At 51.7% G+C, this 18,813-nt stretch overlaps 1 protein-coding gene across 2 annotated transcripts in view; it reads right to left on the bottom strand.

The window, feature by feature from the left end:
• Positions 1–706: 706 nt before the first annotated feature.
• CEMIP (cell migration inducing hyaluronidase 1) overlaps positions 707–18,813 on the bottom strand; it is a 161,205-nt gene continuing 143,098 nt past the window's right edge. Inside the window, exons 23-29 of one of the 2 annotated variants that reach the window (XM_019983941.2) lie at positions 15,399–15,610; positions 14,010–14,195; positions 10,897–11,101; positions 10,625–10,711; positions 9,550–9,707; positions 5,737–5,837; positions 707–3,649 (exon numbers count right to left, since the gene is read on the bottom strand). In XM_019983941.2, coding sequence (XP_019839500.1) covers positions 3,522–3,649; positions 5,737–5,837; positions 9,550–9,707; positions 10,625–10,711; positions 10,897–11,101; positions 14,010–14,195; positions 15,399–15,610 — 1,077 coding nt within the window. In that variant the 3' untranslated portion in view covers positions 707–3,521. The remainder of the gene's footprint in view (positions 3,650–5,736; positions 5,838–9,549; positions 9,708–10,624; positions 10,712–10,896; positions 11,102–14,009; positions 14,196–15,398; positions 15,611–18,813) is intronic. The other variant, XM_019983942.2, reaches the window with a different exon arrangement.

Raw genomic sequence — 18,813 nt, 5'->3', positions numbered from 1 at the left:
ATGACTGAAGTGACTTAGCATGTACACATGCAGACATATGGACTATTGAGTGCTTCAGATAGGTCAGTGTGACCAAGGAACTGAATTTTCTATTGTATTTCATTGTAATTAATCTCAATGTAGGTGGCTTTATGTGGCCAGTGGCTGCCTTACTGCACAGCACAGTTGTATGACCCTCCCATTCACCCCATTCTAAGCTGCTCACTTTCTCCTCCCCAGACCCCCAAGCCTCTCTCACCTCTGCCTAGGGTTCCCCTCTAACCTGCTTCGCCACCCTTCTTGTCTGGCAGCTTGATTTGGACCTATCTCTCCACCTCAGTCTCCATGTTCTCCCCAGACATCATGTTTGGCCTCTGCCCAAACTGTACCCATGAGGAAGAAACAGTCTTGCTTCAAGTCCAGACTGCACTAACCTATGGCTTTTCCCCAGGGAGGGTGCTGCCTTGACAGCTTTCTGATGCTTAGGAGTAAGGACTACACAGTCCAACATGGATGTGCCAGCCACATGAATGACAGCTTTCCTCTCCTAGGACCTTCTCCACCTGCTGTCCTGAGCGCCCCCTTGTGGACAGGATGAGGTAGGACACATGACTGGTTCTTCGAAGTGAACGGCCAGTGCGGCAAAGGGTAATTTCCTGTCTTATTTTCCGTAGCTTTCTGGCTTAAAGTGAGACCCACTTTAATGGAAAATAAACAAGCAGTCAGGTGGATGACATCCTTTTTACTTTTACTACAGTACAGCAAGATTTTCCAAACCAGAGCCGATGTCTGCTGCAAGCAGAAGGTCCTGTGTATACCCCTTTCAAGCGGTCCAAAGAACATACCCAAATAAGACATTTAAGACGATTCTTCATTTCTCCGACAACAATTTCTCGAAGTGCATAATAGAATAAATAAATAGAAAATATATCTTTGTTCATAGTGACACCTACGAGAAACGTTTACATACAAAACACACTATACATCTAATTCCCGAAAAAGGACCAGCTATTTCGGCAACAGGAAAAAGACAAGCATTTCAGAGGAGTGTTTTGTTTTTTTAAAAAGGCCTAACTCATCTTGAGGCTTCCAAACAGAAAGAACAACAGGAACAATTTTCTAAGCAGTAAGAAAATTTGTGCTACCAAGAACATGCCCAGACACGGGCTCTTGGTGAATGGTTTTGGAAGGAACGTTATATGCACAGATCCTGTGCTGTTTGACAAATGTACAACTCTGAGGATTTTCAAATAGATATTTTCTTTACATAAACTGAACCAAAGACAGTTAACATTCCTGGCCATCGGAAGTGATCGCACCCTAAGTGGTTCACAGTGTGAGACCCTTGCGTTAAGAGTTTAGGAAAACTCAACAGGACTATAGACGAAAAGAACATGAGGTCATCTGAACTCTCCTCCCCACGGCCTCTGATCTTCCTGGAAGAGGTCCCTCCAGGGACTCGGGCCTCTGAAGCTGCCGTGTCCTTAGAGGCAGAGTCCCACCGTCACCCCCTAGCAGCTGAAAGACTTCTTTAGTGGGAAAAACCTCTTTGGTGACTGGCTCACCCTGGGAGCGGGGGGTGGACTTAAGGCTGAGCCTCACTGGGTGCAGCTGAACAGACAGGGACAAGAAGGAGTTTGTGGTTGGGGCAGGAGAGGGGACAGACGTGGTCATCATGAGACCCAGAGTGACCCTGGGGTCTCATGAGACAGTATAAACCACAGACAGAGTTTTCCTTTTCCAGAGCTCTCCTGGCTCTCCAAGGTGGGCAGTTCTTCAAGAGGGCCTGGGGTGGATGGACCCTGGAGAGCCACCTAGCCAGCCCCCCAAAGATGTGTCGGGGTGGCCTGACACTGTCTGCTGGGCGTGCCTGCAGACCTGCAGATGCAGATAGCACCAGTGCAGTTATTGCGGTGGCTGGGCGCCCCTCCGGAGGGCAGGTAAGTTTGAGCCAAGTGGAGGCTGCAGGGCCTCCAGAGCCCACAGGAGGGTGCCCTTGTGTGCATGGTGAGGGGGCCGGGGCAGAAACAGTCCTGGCCAACAACTCTCTTTCTAGTCTCATCTTTTCTCCCTTCAGCGGGGCTTGTCCTTCAGGAACGCCTGGCCCCTCCGGCCGGCAGTTGAGGCAGCGTGGTGTGGCAGTGAGTGTGGGGAGTGGGGGCTCCCATCTTGGCCCTGCTCTGGCCGTGTGGTTCTTCCCTTTCTTGGAGTCTCATCGTCCCGTCTCTACAACCAAGGCTTTGGACTAGGTGTCTCCTAAGGCCCTTTCTGGTTCCGAAAGCCCGGCGCCCTGAGGTGTGAGCGCTTCTCGGGGGCTCCCCAGTGAGGAGCAGATGGGCCTCTCATGGAGGAGCCCACCTTTTTCAACTTGACTCCAGCCTCTGTTGGAGTCATAGGTGGGGCCGGCTGGCCCACACTTTGGGTGTCAGGGGCCCACCAGCCCTCCCTGTGATGCACGCTTCTCTGCTACGGGGGTCCAGCGAGTCCAGGGCAATGGGCCACCTTGAAGTCATCCAGCTTCAGCAGGAAGGGCTCAGCCTCTGAATGCTGCACAGGCTGCCCCATCCTTGCCACCCATAAGCCCCCTGCCCTTCATCCCTACGAGCCCAGGGCCTCTCCTGCAAGAAGCTTCCAGACCCACCTGAGCACGTAAACCCTTTCTTTCCCTCTTGGGAACTGGCACGGCCCCCTTTGAGCCCTCTCAGCTTTCTCTGCCTAGCATCAGAAGGCACTTACACCGACCGTCTGTTGTGCCAGACAGCCGAGCCCCTCACCCTGGGCCTTGCTTCTCACGCCTCCATCCTGGCTGCCCGGAGCGCCAGCGTCATGGATGTCGGCTGAGAAGAATGTTCTTGCCTACCGCGGGACTCCAGACACAGCGTGAGAAGCCACAGACTTCTGGGCTCTCAGAACTGAAAGGGCCTTTAAAAGTCACCTAGTCCGACTCATGGCCTGGGCACCAAGTCTCCTGAGAGGCTGACCTCCTCCGGAGGCAGGCTCGTCCTCCCCGAGGGCAGCTGGTTCCATCTCGGTGCGCTGTCTACACCTGAGCTCTGAACCCGGTGGAGGTCGGGTCCTGCTTACAGGAATGAGGATTCTTCCTGCACCTCCCACCCTAACATCGTGCTGGAGAGCATGGAGATCTGTGAGTGACCCCGCCCTCCCACCCCCAGGCTGCCTCCCAGCTGGAGCAGAACTCCTGCCAAAGGGGACCTTTTTTGCCAGTAGAGCCCATGGCTCCCTGTGGTCCCCACAGCCCCCACTGCAGAGGCACAGATAGAGAGACCCCTGGGAGGCTGCAGGGAGGAGAAGGTTTGCAGCATCAGCCCACATGGCCCTGGGGCTGCAGGTAGACACTTGAGGGGGGTGGGCGGCAGCACCAGGGGGCTCAGAAGCCTCCCCCTGGCCCATCAGGGCTGACACACGGCCTTCCCCGGCAGCTGCCAGACGGGGGCTGTGGGAACCGGCCTCGCTGCCCCGGGCCGCTGCCCAGACTCCAGTGTCAGGGTCCACTGTGGGGGCGCACGGGGTGGCGGCGGTCCTCACAGCTTCTTCTTCCTCACCACCGGGATGGGCACCACTTGGAAGATTTTGGCGTGGTGGTCCTCAGTGTCCAGGGTCACCCAGGTGGGCCGGAAGCTGCCTTTGAAGCCAACGAATACCATTTTCTCTGCAAATCAGTAAAGTCGCGTAAGCATAAACTTCACGAGAGAATGGCTATGTACCCACTGCCTCCTGGGGTTCCCCATTGCCGTTCCCTGGCCCCCACCAGGCACCCTCTCCTCTAGCTGCACTGGACTGTGTCTCCCTGGGAAGAGCTTTGTGCCATGTTACCAATGGTGCCTGGCGTTGGTCTGTACAGGGCACACAGGGTCTCACCTGAGCCTCCAGTACCAGTGTGGAGTGCTGGCTCTGCTCTATGCAGGGGATCCCCAACAAGAAACCAGTTGCCATCAAGCTGACCCTAAAATTAGCAGCAAGTGCCTGCTCCTCTCTTAAGCCCTGTGTCCCCATCTGTCAAGTAATGGCATTCAACTACAAGATCTTTGCCCTGGCGCCAATATCCCGTGGCTTTAGAAGGAAGTTCTGAGCAGCAGAGAAATTTGCCCAGGGGCCCTGAGCAGATGGTGTGGCCCGGCCAGAGCTCTAGAATCCCAAGCCCCATGCAGGGCCCTCTGTCCCATAGCTCAGAGCTCGGCCCCGTCCGAGGGATGTGGGTATCCACGTTGACACTGGGGAATGGCCTCACCTGGTAGGTTGTACACATGCATCACCCCGGGAATGTGTCCCTTGACTGAACAACGTCACCTTTATGTTCATCAGTTTTTGGCAACAGGGTCTTAATTAATTGATTTTTTTTTTTTTTGCCCAGTCATCTAGCATGTGGGATCTTTGTTCCCTGACGAGGGATTGAACCTGTGCCCCGAGTATTGGAAGGCAGATTCTTAACCACTAGACCACTGGGGAAGTCCCAGGGTCCTAATTTAAGGCACACAGGCCCCCTAGATACTTTCAGTACTGGGCTGGGGAAGACGCTTCTCTTTTCCTTGTTTTCTCTTTTGGCTCATTGGAAGGACTTTCATTGTTTCTGAATTTTCTCTGCGAGAGGCTTGAGATAAACTTCCCATATGACAGGCTGCTAGCTTTGATGTGTTTTGCAGTCAGGATGGCCTGGCTGCTAAGGATGGCTGGCTTTGAGTTAGAATATTAGGATCTAAATTCTAATCTTAAATGACTAATTCTTGAGTGGCTCTACCTTAAATGGAAATCACAGTACCTGTCTTGCAGGTTATTAGTGAATAACAGATATTTATAGGATGTTCAGCAAGGCACAAGGCTGGGCATTTACATGATAACTATTGGGTTGGTCAAAAAGTTCATTCACATTTTTCTGTTAAAAAAAAAAAACAAACAGAAACAAATACGATGTTCTATAACGTCGTATGGAAAACCCAAATGAACATTTTGGCCAACCCAATACAGTGGACATTATTATCAGGAAGGTTGCTTGGCCTCCTCTCTCAGCCTCCCCAAGGACTCTCTCATCACACTGATGATGGTGATGAAATGCTGACATTTTTGTCCTGGTTGGCTTCCTCCCCGAGGGGCCTGTGCCAGGCTTTATGGCAGAAGAGCTGTGTGACGTTGGACAAGCCATATATATTCTCAAATGAGAGCTTTGCCAGCTACAAAGGACTGTACAAATGCTGGCCATTGGCAGGAAAGCTGGGGCAGAGGTAGTGACTCTGGCCGACCCAGGCAGCAGGAACTGAGGCAGGAGGGTCAAACTGAGCCCCGTGGATTGTTGTTTTTCATTTGCTAAGTTGTGTCCGACTCTCTGTGACCCCATGGTATCTCACCAGGCTCCTCTATCCAGGGAATCTTCCAGGCAAGAATACTGGAGTGGGTTGCCAGTTCCTCCTCCAGGGGATCTTCCCGACCCAGGGATGGACCTCATGTCTCCTGCATTGGCAGGCGGGTTCTTTACACTGAGCCACCAGGGAAGAAGAAGCCCTTTCTGCTGATACTTTTGTGGATTAAAAGGGCCATTTGCTGAGTTGATGGGGTGTCTGATCACATGTTAGAATGGCATTGCTGCAGGGCAGGGACGCTGACCAGGGAGCCTCTTGCCCTGCACAGCTGTGGACTGCTGGTTGTGTTGAAGATACTGAGGTCACACCAGGTTTGAGGGGAAGTGCTCTGGCCTCAGCAGGAGGCCCGGGCATCCAGACTCAGGGTCAATGCAAGAACCCTTACCTTTTAGTTTGAGCCCCTTGTGTGCCCCGAGTTTTTCCAGCACTCTGGTCCATGGGCCTCTGGAGGTGTATCTTCCCTTTGATGCCATGAGAACTATGGAACTGAACCAGAAAGGACAAATGAGAGGCCTGGACGACAAAGTGGGGTAAGGGGTTCCCGGGCAGGGATGCTGCATGGTGGCTGGTGGGACTTGAGTCAGCAGTGCCCAGAGCCCTGCCAGGGACTGGGGGAGAGCAGGATTGTGTGCCGGGCTGACTGGCTTTTTCCATGTGATGACCGACATCCTGAACACCCTCCCACACGTCTGGCTGCAGTTGGTGCCCGTGATCTTCTCTCTGAGCCTGCTCTCAGCTCACTGCTGCTCATGGCTGTCCCCAAAGAGGACAGAGCTGGCACACAGAGCCCACCATCGGGGACCAGCACCGACGCCAGAGCCTGGCATACAAACGACTTCAGTGTGCATCTCTTAACCTGAAGGTACAAGGATTGTGTAGGACCCGATGGAAATGTGGTGATGGAGGAAGCAGAGTGTTGAGTCACCCTGTGCTCAGGGGAGGGTTAACCCCTCAAGATCATGCCTCCCCATCTCCGCTCAGGCAGGACAGTGTGACTGTTCCATGCTACAGATGGGGAGATGAAGGCACATGGTTACTAAGCGCTGGGTTGAACAAAAACAATGGAAAAACCTGAATGAATTCTTTGGCCAAGCCAATAGCTAGGACGACCTGCCGAAGGGGAGCCGTGCCTGGGGTGGGATGAGGAGCAGGCCTGGGGCTGCCCAGACTGAAGGGCTCGACTTGCAAGAGTCCTGCTGAGGAGCTGAGATCTCTAGTCCCCTGGCCTGGGTGCGATCAGGCCAAAGTGCTGGAGAACGGCCATTGTGGGGGTCCACACAGCTGCTGGGCCAGACGGCAGGAAATGCACACCTCCCCCAGGAACAGAAACAGGGACAGAGGCCCACTGGGGCTTCTAGTTTTCCTCTCAGAGGAATCCTGTAACCACAGACCGCAGTCCAGACATGGAAAAACTGTATAGGACTCTGGAAGCCGTTGTTACCCCCATACGTGTCCCATAGGGAGCAGAAAGACAGCTGTCAAAATGTAAAGAGGTCGTGTGTGGGAAGAGCAGAGAGGAGGGGAGCTGGGCTGCCCTGGCTCCTCTGGATCACAGAGGGCTGGGGAGGAGGAGGGCAGTGCGTTGTCAACACCCTTGACTCTGGATTCTAGATCCGGGGTCTGTTCCCAGGAGACTGTCCCCGTCGCTCCCATTCAGAAATAAAGCTAACACCCCTTTGGCTCAGTGAAGCCTCCTTGCTGGGCTGGACTCAAATGAAGAGCATGTCCTCTGGGAGTGGGGAGGGAGATGGACAGAGCTACTCATGTGTCCTGGCCTCCTGGCAGCACTGGAAGCTGCCTGTACTCTTCAGGGGCCCCTCTCTGCCTGGCCTGAGCTTCTCATGCCCACTGAGCCCCCACACCTGTCAACATGAGGCTCCCGAGGGGTGCTGACAGAGGCAGCCCCCGGAAGCCATCCTGGAAGGCTCTGATGGGAGCAGTTGCGTCCTCCTTTCCCTGGGCCCCTGGGGCTGGGGTGGCCCCGTGGATGGGGTGGGAAGGTGGGGCCACCTGGCTGGGACCTGGGGGGACAGTGGGGTGGGACCTGCCTTGTGTTATTCCTTCAAGCCCTGCTGCTCTCCCTGAGATTGGGGGGTACCCGGATCTTGCCTGGGTACCCAGCGCCAACCCAGGGCGTGCTTCACAGCAGGTACTTGGTGAGGGCTATCCCCAGCAAGGTGCACTGGGGCTGCAGCATGGGCTGAGAGGAGCCCTGGATGGGGAGGCCCTACGCCTCTCACCCCTGGTTTTCAACAGAGCAGCTCTGCATTTCGGTTTCTTTCTTTGGTTTTTTTTAGTTTGCTTGGGCTCAGTAGTTGCAACGCACTGGAGCTTAGTTGCTCTTCAGCACCTCAGTTGTGGTCAGGGATCAAACCCTTGTCTCCTGCATTGCAAGGCAGATTCTTAACCATTCAGACCACCAGGGAAGTTCCTGCATTTCCGTTTCTTATTGTAGGCTTCTGCATCCTATTTCATTTCCAGGAAAAGTCCTCTGGCCCCAAAAGGCACAGAAACTAAAAATCTCTAGATGATCCTCTTTTTCCCCAAATCAGCTAATCTCCTGCTCCGGTATGAATCTGCATGTGAAAACATGATGCTGAAGAAGCACATGACCAAAGGTGGTCAAGCACCACCCTGTCTTTGGAATCTCACACAGCGTCCAGTTCAAGTCAGGCCCTCATATAGCATCTGGGAAGCACTTGGTTTTCATCAGTAAATATTTTCCAAGCACCTCCTGGATGACAGGTACCACATGGAGCACTTAGACTGCCCGCTAGTCCAGGTTGTGGCTTTGGAGTGAGTTCTCCATTATATCAGAAATGAAAATATGAGTTGGATATGATCCCCGTACTGCTGTATTTAAAATGGATAACCAGCCGAGACCTACTGTACAGCACATGGAACTCTGCTCAGGGTTATGTGGCAGCCCAGATGGGAGGGGAGTTTGGGGGAGAATGGATACATGTATGTGTGTAGCTCAGTCCCTTTGCTGTCCATCTGAAACTATCACAACACTTAATTGGCTATTCGCTAATATAAAATAAAAGGCTTAAAAAAATAAAAATCTAGACCCTAGATGAGGGAGCAGATACATCCACTGGTCCTCTGTGGGGGCAGGGATGGGTAGAAACTTTTGGTTGGATCAGAAGAGACCTCACCAAACAGGTGATGTGTGAGTTAGTTTTGGAAGGTGGCAGGGAAATTACCCCTAGGAAAGGGGACAGGGGACACCTGTGTTTAAGAAGCTCACTGCCCCCTCGCCCCCCGCCCCTGCCAATATGGTGGGTGGATTCAAGTGGGGGAGGCTGGGCGAGGGAGTCTGTTGGGTCACTGTCTGACAGTGTGGGTGGCAGAATGGAGGCGATGGAGAGGGTGTCCTGGGATAAAAGCAGGGCAGCCACGATGCAGGCAATCGACAGGTGTGATTACTGAGTGTGGTGATGTCAAAACGAAAGAAAGACCAGAACCAAATGTGATGCCTGGACTCTGGTGTAGCTAGTTGCCTGGATGGGAGATGACGATTTCACCAAAATATGGCCAAGAGGGTTGGCTGGTTTAGAGGATTAAAAAAAAAAATGATGAGAATTCAGTTCCATAGGGGACATTTGGGTGGCAGAGTCCAAGTGGCCGTTGGATAAAAATATCTGGCATTTAGGAGGGAGACGGGGGCTGGAGAGGCTTGGCAGCCACCAACATTTGGATTGCAGCGAGTGCGGGCGGGGATGAGCTCACGCTGGGAGAGTGTGCCGGGTGGGGGCGGAGGGCCGGGGCAGGCTTCTCGTGTGTAGCTGGTAGACTCGGCCTGACCTACATTCACAGTGGCCCCGGCTCCCATCTCAGAGGCACCAGGTAGGGAGGCTTCCTGGCCAGCTCCCACCATGGATGGGCAGACCCCTGTTGTTATTGTTCGGTCGCTCAGTTTTGTCTGACTGTTTGCAACCCCATGGACTGTAGCCCGCCAGGCTCCTCTGTCCATGGAATTCTCCAGGCAAGAATACTGGACTGGATTGCCATTTTCTTCTCCAGGGGATCTTCCTGACCTAGGAACTGAACTCGTGTCTCCTGCATTGCCAGGCAGATTCTTTACCAATGAGCCACCTGGGAAGCTGTGGACAGTGCGTGGAGGCTCCCTAAGCTTCCTCAGCCTGGACTGTGATGCAGGCCCCAGGGACAGGGAGGGGGCCTCGGCCAGACTCACTTGTCGGGGATGGTCGCCACGTAATTGAAGAGCTGCCAGGGGATGCCCTGCAGGATGGCATTCCTGAAGCCGGTGTGGTTCAGTACCTGCCCGTGCCTCCCGTCAATCACCACCACCTGGATGCCGTCTTCCAAGCTGGGGTACTTCTTCCCATCCACCTGCAGATGACAGGCAACACAGAGTGTGACATGGAGGCAGGGAGGGGTCCCGAAGGCATCAGAGTCCTGAGGCTGTCCTGCCCACATGGGTCCCCTGTAGGCTCTGAAGGCAGAGGGTGTCAGTACAGCTGTTCAAAGCATAAAACCCACTTCAGTCAGTTCCTGCAGCCCTGCCTAGTGGCTGAAGGATGTGTGTGTGTGTGTGTGTGCATGCTCAGTCGCTCAGTCATGTCTGACTCTTCATGACCACATGGACTGTAGCCCACCAGGCTCCTCTGTCCATGGGATTTCCCAGGCAAGAGTGGGTATACTGGAGTGGGTTGTCATTTCCTCCTCCAGGGGATCTTCCCAACCCAGGGATTGAACCTATGTCTCCTGCGTTGGGAGGCAGGTTCTTTACCACTGAGCCACCTGGGATGGCCTCCCCCTCAAAAGACACGTTTACTGCAACCTTTGGGAGTGACCATATTTGGAGCAAGGGCCTTTGCAGATGTAATTAAGTTAACGATCTCAAGATGAGGTCATCCTAGATTTCGGATGGGCCCTAAATCCAAAGTTAGATGTCCTTATAAGGACAAGGAAGAGGGAGGTCTGAAACTCAGTCACATGGGGGAGAAGACCACAGGAGGACAGCGGCGGAGGCTGGGGGAACACAGCTGTGAGCTGGGAAGGGGGGCATCCAGGCTGCTGGTGGCTGCAGAAGCTGGAGGAGGCCAGGGAAGGACTCGCCCTCAACACCTGCAGGAGGAGACAACCCTGGCAGCCCCATGGTGTTGGGCATCCAGCTTGTGAACTGTGCGGGGAAGGTTCTGTTGTCTTCAGCCACCTGGCTGGCAGTCACTGGCAACCACAGCCCTAGGCACTGACACAAGGTCTCGGTGAGCAGAGATGCCCCGGGCACGGGGACGGTGGCTTACTTGGATGTACGCCAGGTCGTTCAGCAGGTGGAAGAAGCGCTGCTTGGCACTCTCCATCTTCACCTCCAGGAAGTGGTCCTTTGTCTTCTGGAGAAAAAACAAAAACCCAGGGTGGGTGTCAGGTTCAGGGGGTCCAGCGTCCAGCTCGAGGGCTGGTCGGCCTCTTCACTTCCCTGTAACCCCTCAGCCATGGGAAAGGGTTTAAAGAGGGGAGCAGAGGTCCGGAGAGGAGCCTGAGGGCCCTGGGGCTCAGCTGGCTGTTGGACACTCACCAGCAGAGAACCGAAGAGCTTCTTGGGCATGGGCACGTCCACAATGGCCTTCTCCGTGAACTTGGGGTAGGCCGTGGCCGCGCAGTCGCTGATGCCTGCGTTCTTTGGGATCAGAGCTTTAATCTTTATCCTCTCACAGCCCTTCACAGAACAGAAGGCAAACTTCTCTCTCTCGTTCTGAGCTTTCAGCTTCAGGAAAAGCAGCCTGCACACAGGAGCAGAGCGGGCGGTTCCCTTTGGTATCCGCATCTTCCTCCTCCCCCGACCCGCTTTCTTCCTCCCTCTGCCTCCGCACTCTGTGCTGGCCACAGTACTAGACCCAGTGGGCCCCACAGAATGGAGGAGCACCCCCCACCTCCACAAGGTTGTACGTGGTTGGAGAAATGAAAAAAAATGCACTGAAGATAAAGCTAATACTGACAATTTTCATTTTCCGAGCACCTACTCTCTGCTATGCTGGGCACATGCCATCAACGGACATATCTCATTTAACCCTCAGACAATCTTATCAGGTGTCCTAGGCCATAGCAGAATAGAAGGTAGCCATTGAAGGCAGGTGCTCAGAACGTAAGAAAGAGTAACACATTTGTCAGGCAGAAAGATCATGGAAAACAGCCCTAAGAATTAAAAAAGCCTGAGTCTGGCTTTCTACACAGGAAACAAGCATCCTACAACCCAGCTCGTCCCTGAGGCTGTCACTGAATTAAAGCCCAGTGTGATAATCAATAGGTATAATGATGAGCTAAGGAACCAATAAAAGGGGTGAATTAAGCAGCAGAATCTGCTCTAAGGGGAAAATCGTAAATTAAACATTTTTTTGATCAAAAAAGGTTCAATTTGTTTAGTGGCAGTTTACATTTGAAAAATTCACACCTCTGGAACAAAGCAATTCTCATGATCCTAAAAGAAGATATTAGGCATAGATGATGCGATGAAGACTTCACCTTATTTACATTTTTTCAGTCATAATAGTTTCTGCTATTATATGAGGGATATTTAATTCCTTCTCTAGTTTTCATACGGAGGGAGTTTTCTAAACACTCCTGGGCCCATCCTGTCCCCTCACTGATGTTTTCCCAGGGAAAGTGGAGCAGCTCATTTGACTGCTGGGTGTGGGGATATAGGTCAGCCAACGGGGTGGGATGGGGGGAGGCTCTGGTCTGCCCCCCATGTACCCCGTTGTTGTTTAGTTGCTAAGTCGTGTCTGACTCTTTGTGACCCCATGGACTGTAGCCCGCCAGTCTCCTCTGTCCATGGGATTTCCGAGGCAAGAATACTGGAGTGGGTTGCCATTTCCTTCTTCAGGGGATCTTCCTGACCCAGGGATTGAACCCAAGTCTCTTGCATTGGTAGGCGGATTCTTAACCGCTCAGCCATCAGGGAAGCTGTTCCTTACTATTTACACGCCACTTGGAAGTTATTTCCTATGGCATTCATTATCTTCATGAATATTACTGCAGGCATGAACATTACCCAGGTCCTAAACCCTAAAGACCATGCTATAATCTCCACGGGTATCAAAAAGGAATGAGTTTTATTCACAAATACCACAGTCATATGAACATGGGATGCTTTCCTTTAATATTTTGGCATAGGCATCGGAATATCAAAGACAGTATGCTGACTTCTTGAAAAACAGGCTTTCCTGTGGGACGTCAGATGAGTCTACTGTCATTGCCAGGGTTCCCCAGGCAAGCTTTTCTCCTCCACTGGACTAGGAACTTCATAGCTGAGTTATTTGAACTCTTGTTTCGTCTTTTATCTTGGTGTGCTATTTTGTTTTTCAAAAATCATATGGTCAAATGAAGAATTTTCAAGTAAGAATGAGCAAAAAAAAAATTAGTTTCCTTTTCAAAGCTTATAGAAAAACAGCTCCAGCATTGCATGGCGGCTCATTCAGGGCTACTTATGAATCACAACGCTGGTTTCAGCGTCATTGCATGGCCACCCTCATGAAATAAGTAGCCTAGAGCTGGGTAGAGGCACCCAGTATTGGGAAGCTCTGCTCACCAGTAGCTCTGTCATCAGTGAGACAGGTTCCTCTTCACCTGCTGTCCTGTCTGCCCCACCACTGGTTTAGAACTGATGTGGGGAAGGGGTGCTCTGTGCTGCCTCTCCAGACCCCAGCATTTTTACTTACACTTCTGACTTTCAAATCTGAATTTCCCTTTAATCAAATTGATAAAGCCCTATCTTTATAGATATTTCTAAGCATCCTCTATTTCCTAAATGTTGATTTCAATTCAAGGGTGGAAAAAAAAGTACAGCAGTTTCCCTGATGTCCAGTGACTAAGACTCTTGGTTCCCAGTGTAGGGGGCCTGGGTTCCATCCCTTCTGGTCAGAGAACTAGATCCCATATGCTGCAACTGAGAGTTCACATGCCTCAACTAAAGATGCCATGAGCCACAACTAAGACCCAGAGCGGCCAAATAAATAAATAAAAATATTTTTTAAAAAGAAAGGAAAAAAATGAATATCAAACAATATTTTACCCTTAGTCTCTGGAGAGTTGGCTAACAACAGGCTCATGGCTCTGCAGACATGTCAGCATTCTTAAGATGTCAGAGTAATTCTCTCTCTCTCTAGGGAAGGTGACCTCCTAGCTTCCTGTCTCCAGGAACAGGGACTCTGTCCCCGTGATGTCCCTACTGAATAGGACCTAGTGCAGTTCAGCAAAAAGGGGAGGATGTGGAGGTACAGAGAGGTATGCGCTCAAGACCAGCCGTGCCGAGTTCGTGCTAGGTTCTCTGAACAAGTTGTTCGTTACCCTTCACCCTGTGCCTCCTCTGCTTATTTCTGAATCAAGGATGATATCATCTGCTCTGACTGTGGTGTAAGGAGTTGAGGTCATATGCCACATTTTCTCAGTTCTAAGATTCACTGCTTTCACATTGTTTCTCCTAAAATAGGTGGATTCTCTACAATCCACGTGTATATTAAGAGCATGCTTGTTTTCCTCCCAAAGCTTCACAGCTTTAAAAACAATGTCACTGGTGGATGATACAATCCACCTGAGATCAGAAGTGCCTGGGAAAGGGTATTAGGTTACCCATTGCATGGTGGGTCTGGGATTACTGGAAAGGCTAGGGGACAACCTAAGAGGGCTCCTCACCCCGAGTCCTCGTCCCAGTAGTAGTGGCTGCGGCCAGGGTGGCTCTGCTCCACTTTGTCCATCTGCGAGGTCTTCACGAAGATGCCCGTCTTGGACGTCTGCTTCAGCAGGCGATTGTGGACATCTGAGAGGATGGAGAAGGTGGTGCCCCGGGGGTAGCAGAGTCCCACTCGGATCCAGTCGCCCCTAGAACCGGAAGGACAGTCATCAGGTGACGAGTAAGGATGTCCCAGCCACGGGGCCTCTTCGGTGTGCACTGGACAAAGACCCAAGCATCCTCCACCGAATGGCATGTCCACTTTTCAGTGGGGAGTTTTGAAAGAACATTTGCTGTTGGTCATGATTGGGTCACATGGTGTTCAAGGACAGAGGGAGAGATGATGACTGGAATGGATGATGGCAATGGGTCAGTGGGGTGTCCCCAGGGTCTGCAGTGTGTGTTCCATGTGGAATATTGGCTAGGAAAAATAAAAAGACCTTCTTTCAACAGGGCTAGGAGCTTCCCTAGTGGCTTAGATGGTAAAGAATCTGTCTGCAATGCAGGAGACCTGGGTTCAATCCCTGGGTCAAGAAGATCCCCTGGAGACGGGAACAGCCACCCACTCCAGTATCCTTGCCTGGAGAATTCCATGGACAGAGAAGCCTGGTGGGCCACAGTCCAGTGGGTTGCAAAGAGCGGGACAAGACTCAGAGACTAACACTTTCACTTTTTCACTTCAACAGGGCCAGAGTGAAAAAACCAGGGTCTTTAAGATCTGGATTCAGCCCCTTCCTGGTTCAGCCTGATTGTGGGGCCCATCTCAGCTCTCTGGGTCTTCTTTTCTGCATCTGATAAATGTCTGTCTCACGGGAATACTGTGCCAAGTTAATGATGTTCATGCACAGAAGATACGTGACATAAACAAATACGTGAAGCCCTCTCCAGATGCCCTCAGCTTCACCCCTTCACCTCACAGAGTCTCGTCTCTTCCTGTAAAATGGGAACGCCAGGGATTTTTGCCATAGGTCGAGCACTTTGTAAAACCAGGTGCTGGGTGAAATGCCTGCCGTACACTCTCACACTCCATCCTCACTACAACTCTGCAAAGTAACACTATGTAGGCTCATCTCCTAGATGAAGAAGGAACAGAGGTTCCGAGGGTCAGACACCCTGTGCGAGGTCATCCACGCGCGGAACAGGGCCTCACTCCGCGTCTTCTGCCTCTTAACCACGAGGTGATGTCAAGCCCGCTAGGTGCACCCTCGTGCAGGGGTGACGTGGGCTAGCCTGGGGTTCTGTGAACAGTAAGCCCAGGACTTTGAAATGAGGCCCTGTTATCACCATAGCTTTGAGCGGGGCCAGGGCAGCTGTCCCCAGGTCACCTTGCTCCTATGACGCCCCCCACTCACTTGTTGAAGTTGATGAGCCAGATGGTGAGCTCAGACGGGGCGGTCTGGTCCCAGTGGATGGTGTAGCCCTTCTGCAGGGTGATGACTGGCTGGTACTGCTGGTAGTGCGTGCTCCTGGTCAGGGCCCCCTCCAGGTAGAGAGGGTGGTTGGGGAAGTCATTCTTGATGATCTTCATCCGCAGATTATTGGTCTTGTAGGCCTGAATGTACATCTTTTAGAGCCCAAAAAGGAAACACACAACGGGGTAATTACCAGGGGTCATCCCGGGAGCATCTGGTTAACATCTGAGCACAGAGTACACTTTCACAAGCACTTGCTCTTCACAGAGCCCTTTTTAGAAAGCTTGAATGAAAGGAGGCCAAATAAGGGGGCATCTCTTTCTGCTGGTGAATGCGGTCCTAGTTGTTTTGTGCAAGCCAGCCAATGCTCTCCATTCATCTTCAAAAAAGCACTGTTGAGGGGAGACTAGTGGGAACTTGGGGGGTGTCTGCTTAATTGTTAGAGAGCAAATTGGGGGGAAAGTCAGGGGGATCAGGAAGGAGGAGGAGGGGAGAGAGGATTTTCACACTTCTGCTGCAGAAGTAACTCCCCTGTAACAGCTACTGTCCTGTCTGCATTTGAGAAAGAGCCTGGCATGTGGCTGACTTCTCCCTCTCATCCTTGGTGTATGGCTTGAGTGGCCGGTCCCTGTGGCTCTCGGCACACATCGGGTGACCAATGGTGTCTCATTTCAGAGGCAAACATGCAAGCAAGACTGTTAGCCACTGAGTCCAAAGGACAGAAGAGCCTGAATGCTTTGAGCCACCCTTGGTTTAAAACACCACGTCCTGATAGAGAAAAGACTTGTGGCTGCCAAAAGGCAGAGGGAGGAGGGAGAAGGATGGATTGGGAGTCTGGGGTTGGTAGATGCAAACTATGATATTTAAAATGGATAAACAAGAGGGTCCCCATGTATAGCCCAGGAAACTAGATTCAGTAGCGTGTGATAAACCATAACGGAAAAGAGAACCTAAAAAGAAAGTATATATGAGTATAACTGAATCACTTTACAGCAGAGAATGGCACAATCTTGTAAATCAACTATGCTGTTTAGTCGCTAAGTTGTGTCGAACTCTTTTGTGACCTCATGGACTGTAGCACACCAGGCTCCTCTGTCGGATTTCCCAAGCAAGAATACTGGAGTAGGTTGCTATTTCCTTCTCCAGGGGATCTTACCAATCCAGGGATTGAACCCGAGTCTCCTGCACTGGCAGGCATTTTTTTTTTTTTTTTATCACTGAGCCATCTGGTGGATGGTAGTGGTTTAGTCCTTAAGCTGCATCTGACTCTCACGACCCTATGGACTGTAGCCCACCAGGCTCCTCTGTCCATGGGATATCCCAGGCAAGAATACTGGAGTGGGTGGCCGTTTCCTTCTCTTTGAGCCACCTGAGAAGCCCCCAAATCAACTATATACTTCAATTTTTTAAATCCATTAAAAACCAAACAACACTGCACCCAGAACTCCCCTGGTGGCCCAGTGGCTAAGAATCTACCTTCCAATGCAGGTGATACAGGTCTGATCCCCTATTGGGGAAATAAAATCCCACATGACACAGAACTCAGCCAACGCCCCACAGCTACCCAACCTTCATGCTCTAGAGCCCGTGCTCTGCAACTAGAGAAGCCCCTGTGCACCACAACTAGAGAAAGACTGCATGCCGCAACAAAGATCCAGTACAGCCAAGAAAGAAATCAAATGAAACACCGTGTCCTGTTTTAGGATCTGTCCCATATTCATCAGGTGACATGCCTGTGGCTGTGGCCAAGAGAAAACATCACATCAAGATTCAATAACGTTGTGCCTTTGGAAAGGAGTTCTCTTCCTTTCTGCTTGTATCACATGTAAAATGGGAAGAGGAACTTCAACCCTGCCCTAACATGGAGTTGTCATGAGTCTAAGAGTTTAAAGGTATTGCATCTTAAAGCCTGTGGTAACCTGTAAAGTGAAGGAAGGATATTATCATTATAATTTTTTAGTGTTTACATGTTCTTTTCCCATCCTTTTATGTTTTTAATTTATTTTTAATTGGAGGATAATTGCTTTATGATATTGTGATGGTTTCTGTCATACATCACTATGGATCAGCCATAGGTATACATATGTCCCCTCTCTCTTAAACCTCCCTCCCATGTCCCACCCCATACCTCCCCTCTAGGTTGTCACAGAGTACAGGGTTGAACTCTGCATGAAACTGCAAATTCCCACTGGCTATCTCTTTTACATATGGTAGTGTATATGTTTCAATGCTACTCTGTCAATGCATCCCACTCTCTCTGGAAAGGAGAATATTAATAATAATTAGCCAGTAGTGGATTCTGATAACCTCCAAGCTTGGTCAGCCCTTTTCTGCAGAAGATAAGCAATGTATCAGTAAGAAAGGGTGGGAAGGAAGCTCAAGATCAAGGCTCCCTCCACACGGAATGTCTCGGCCCTGAATCAGGGATGCTCTCACTTTCAGAGTGCGGCTGCAAGGCATAAGGGTCTGGTCACCCTTTAATTATGTGGGTCATGACTCCCGTCTATCAGCTCCCTTCCGACCACACTTCCCTTCTGAGCTGCCCTGGACCATGATGTCATCTGCTCACTCCCGGAGCATCAGACCCCTTGTCCTGCCCACACACACGGCAGCCCGTTGGCGTGGACCATTCCACAGGTTCGCCTCCCCTGCAGGGCACCGGGGCAGGCCTGAGGAAGTCTCGCAGTGGGGAAGGGGGTGCCCTTCCAGGCTCCATCAGCCGTCTCCACTGGGTTTGTAGCATGGCCTGGCACTCCTTCCACACGCCTCTGTCAGGATTTTCCAGTCTCTGCGGCAACTCTTTTCAACCTGATTGCTTTCTGCAGACCCCCTGGCTCAGGCCCACTCTCTACCCCTTCAGTGCATCACCTCCTCTTCTACTGTGGAAAGAAACACCCTGGACCTCCCTGATCCTGGCCCCTTCTTCCTCTGTTCCCTTCTCCTGCTAACGCCAGCCCCTCCTGCCTCTGCTGGAATCTATTCCCAGCACAGCCCCGCCCCCGGGGCCTACCTTGCTCCAGCATGGCCCTTTCCCTAGCTCCCTGCTCTGTCTCTCCCCAGATATCAAACCACCTTACCGCCTTTGGCACTTCTCTTTTCTTTCTTTTTTGATTTTAGTTCCCCGACCAGGGAATGAACCCGGGCCTTTGGCAGTGAGAGTGCAGAGTGTTCCCCACCGGACCTCTAGGAAGTCCCCCTTTAGGTCTCTCCTAATGCCCACCCCGATGCTGGCCTCAAGTGGTGGTAACTGCCTGCCTGTGGGGTGGTGGTGAAGACTTCCTCATCCCTACATGTTCCTACCCCGAATGGGGCCCACAGGCTCACCACCCTCCTCATCTTACAGCTCTTTGTCTCC

This window comes from Bos indicus, chromosome 21 (genome assembly GCF_029378745.1).
Source record: "Bos indicus isolate NIAB-ARS_2022 breed Sahiwal x Tharparkar chromosome 21, NIAB-ARS_B.indTharparkar_mat_pri_1.0, whole genome shotgun sequence".
In the NCBI taxonomy this organism is placed as follows: domain Eukaryota; kingdom Metazoa; phylum Chordata; class Mammalia; order Artiodactyla; family Bovidae; genus Bos; species Bos indicus.
The sequence above is the reverse complement of the archived record's forward strand: the minus strand, read 5'-3'. Positions and strand labels throughout refer to the sequence as shown.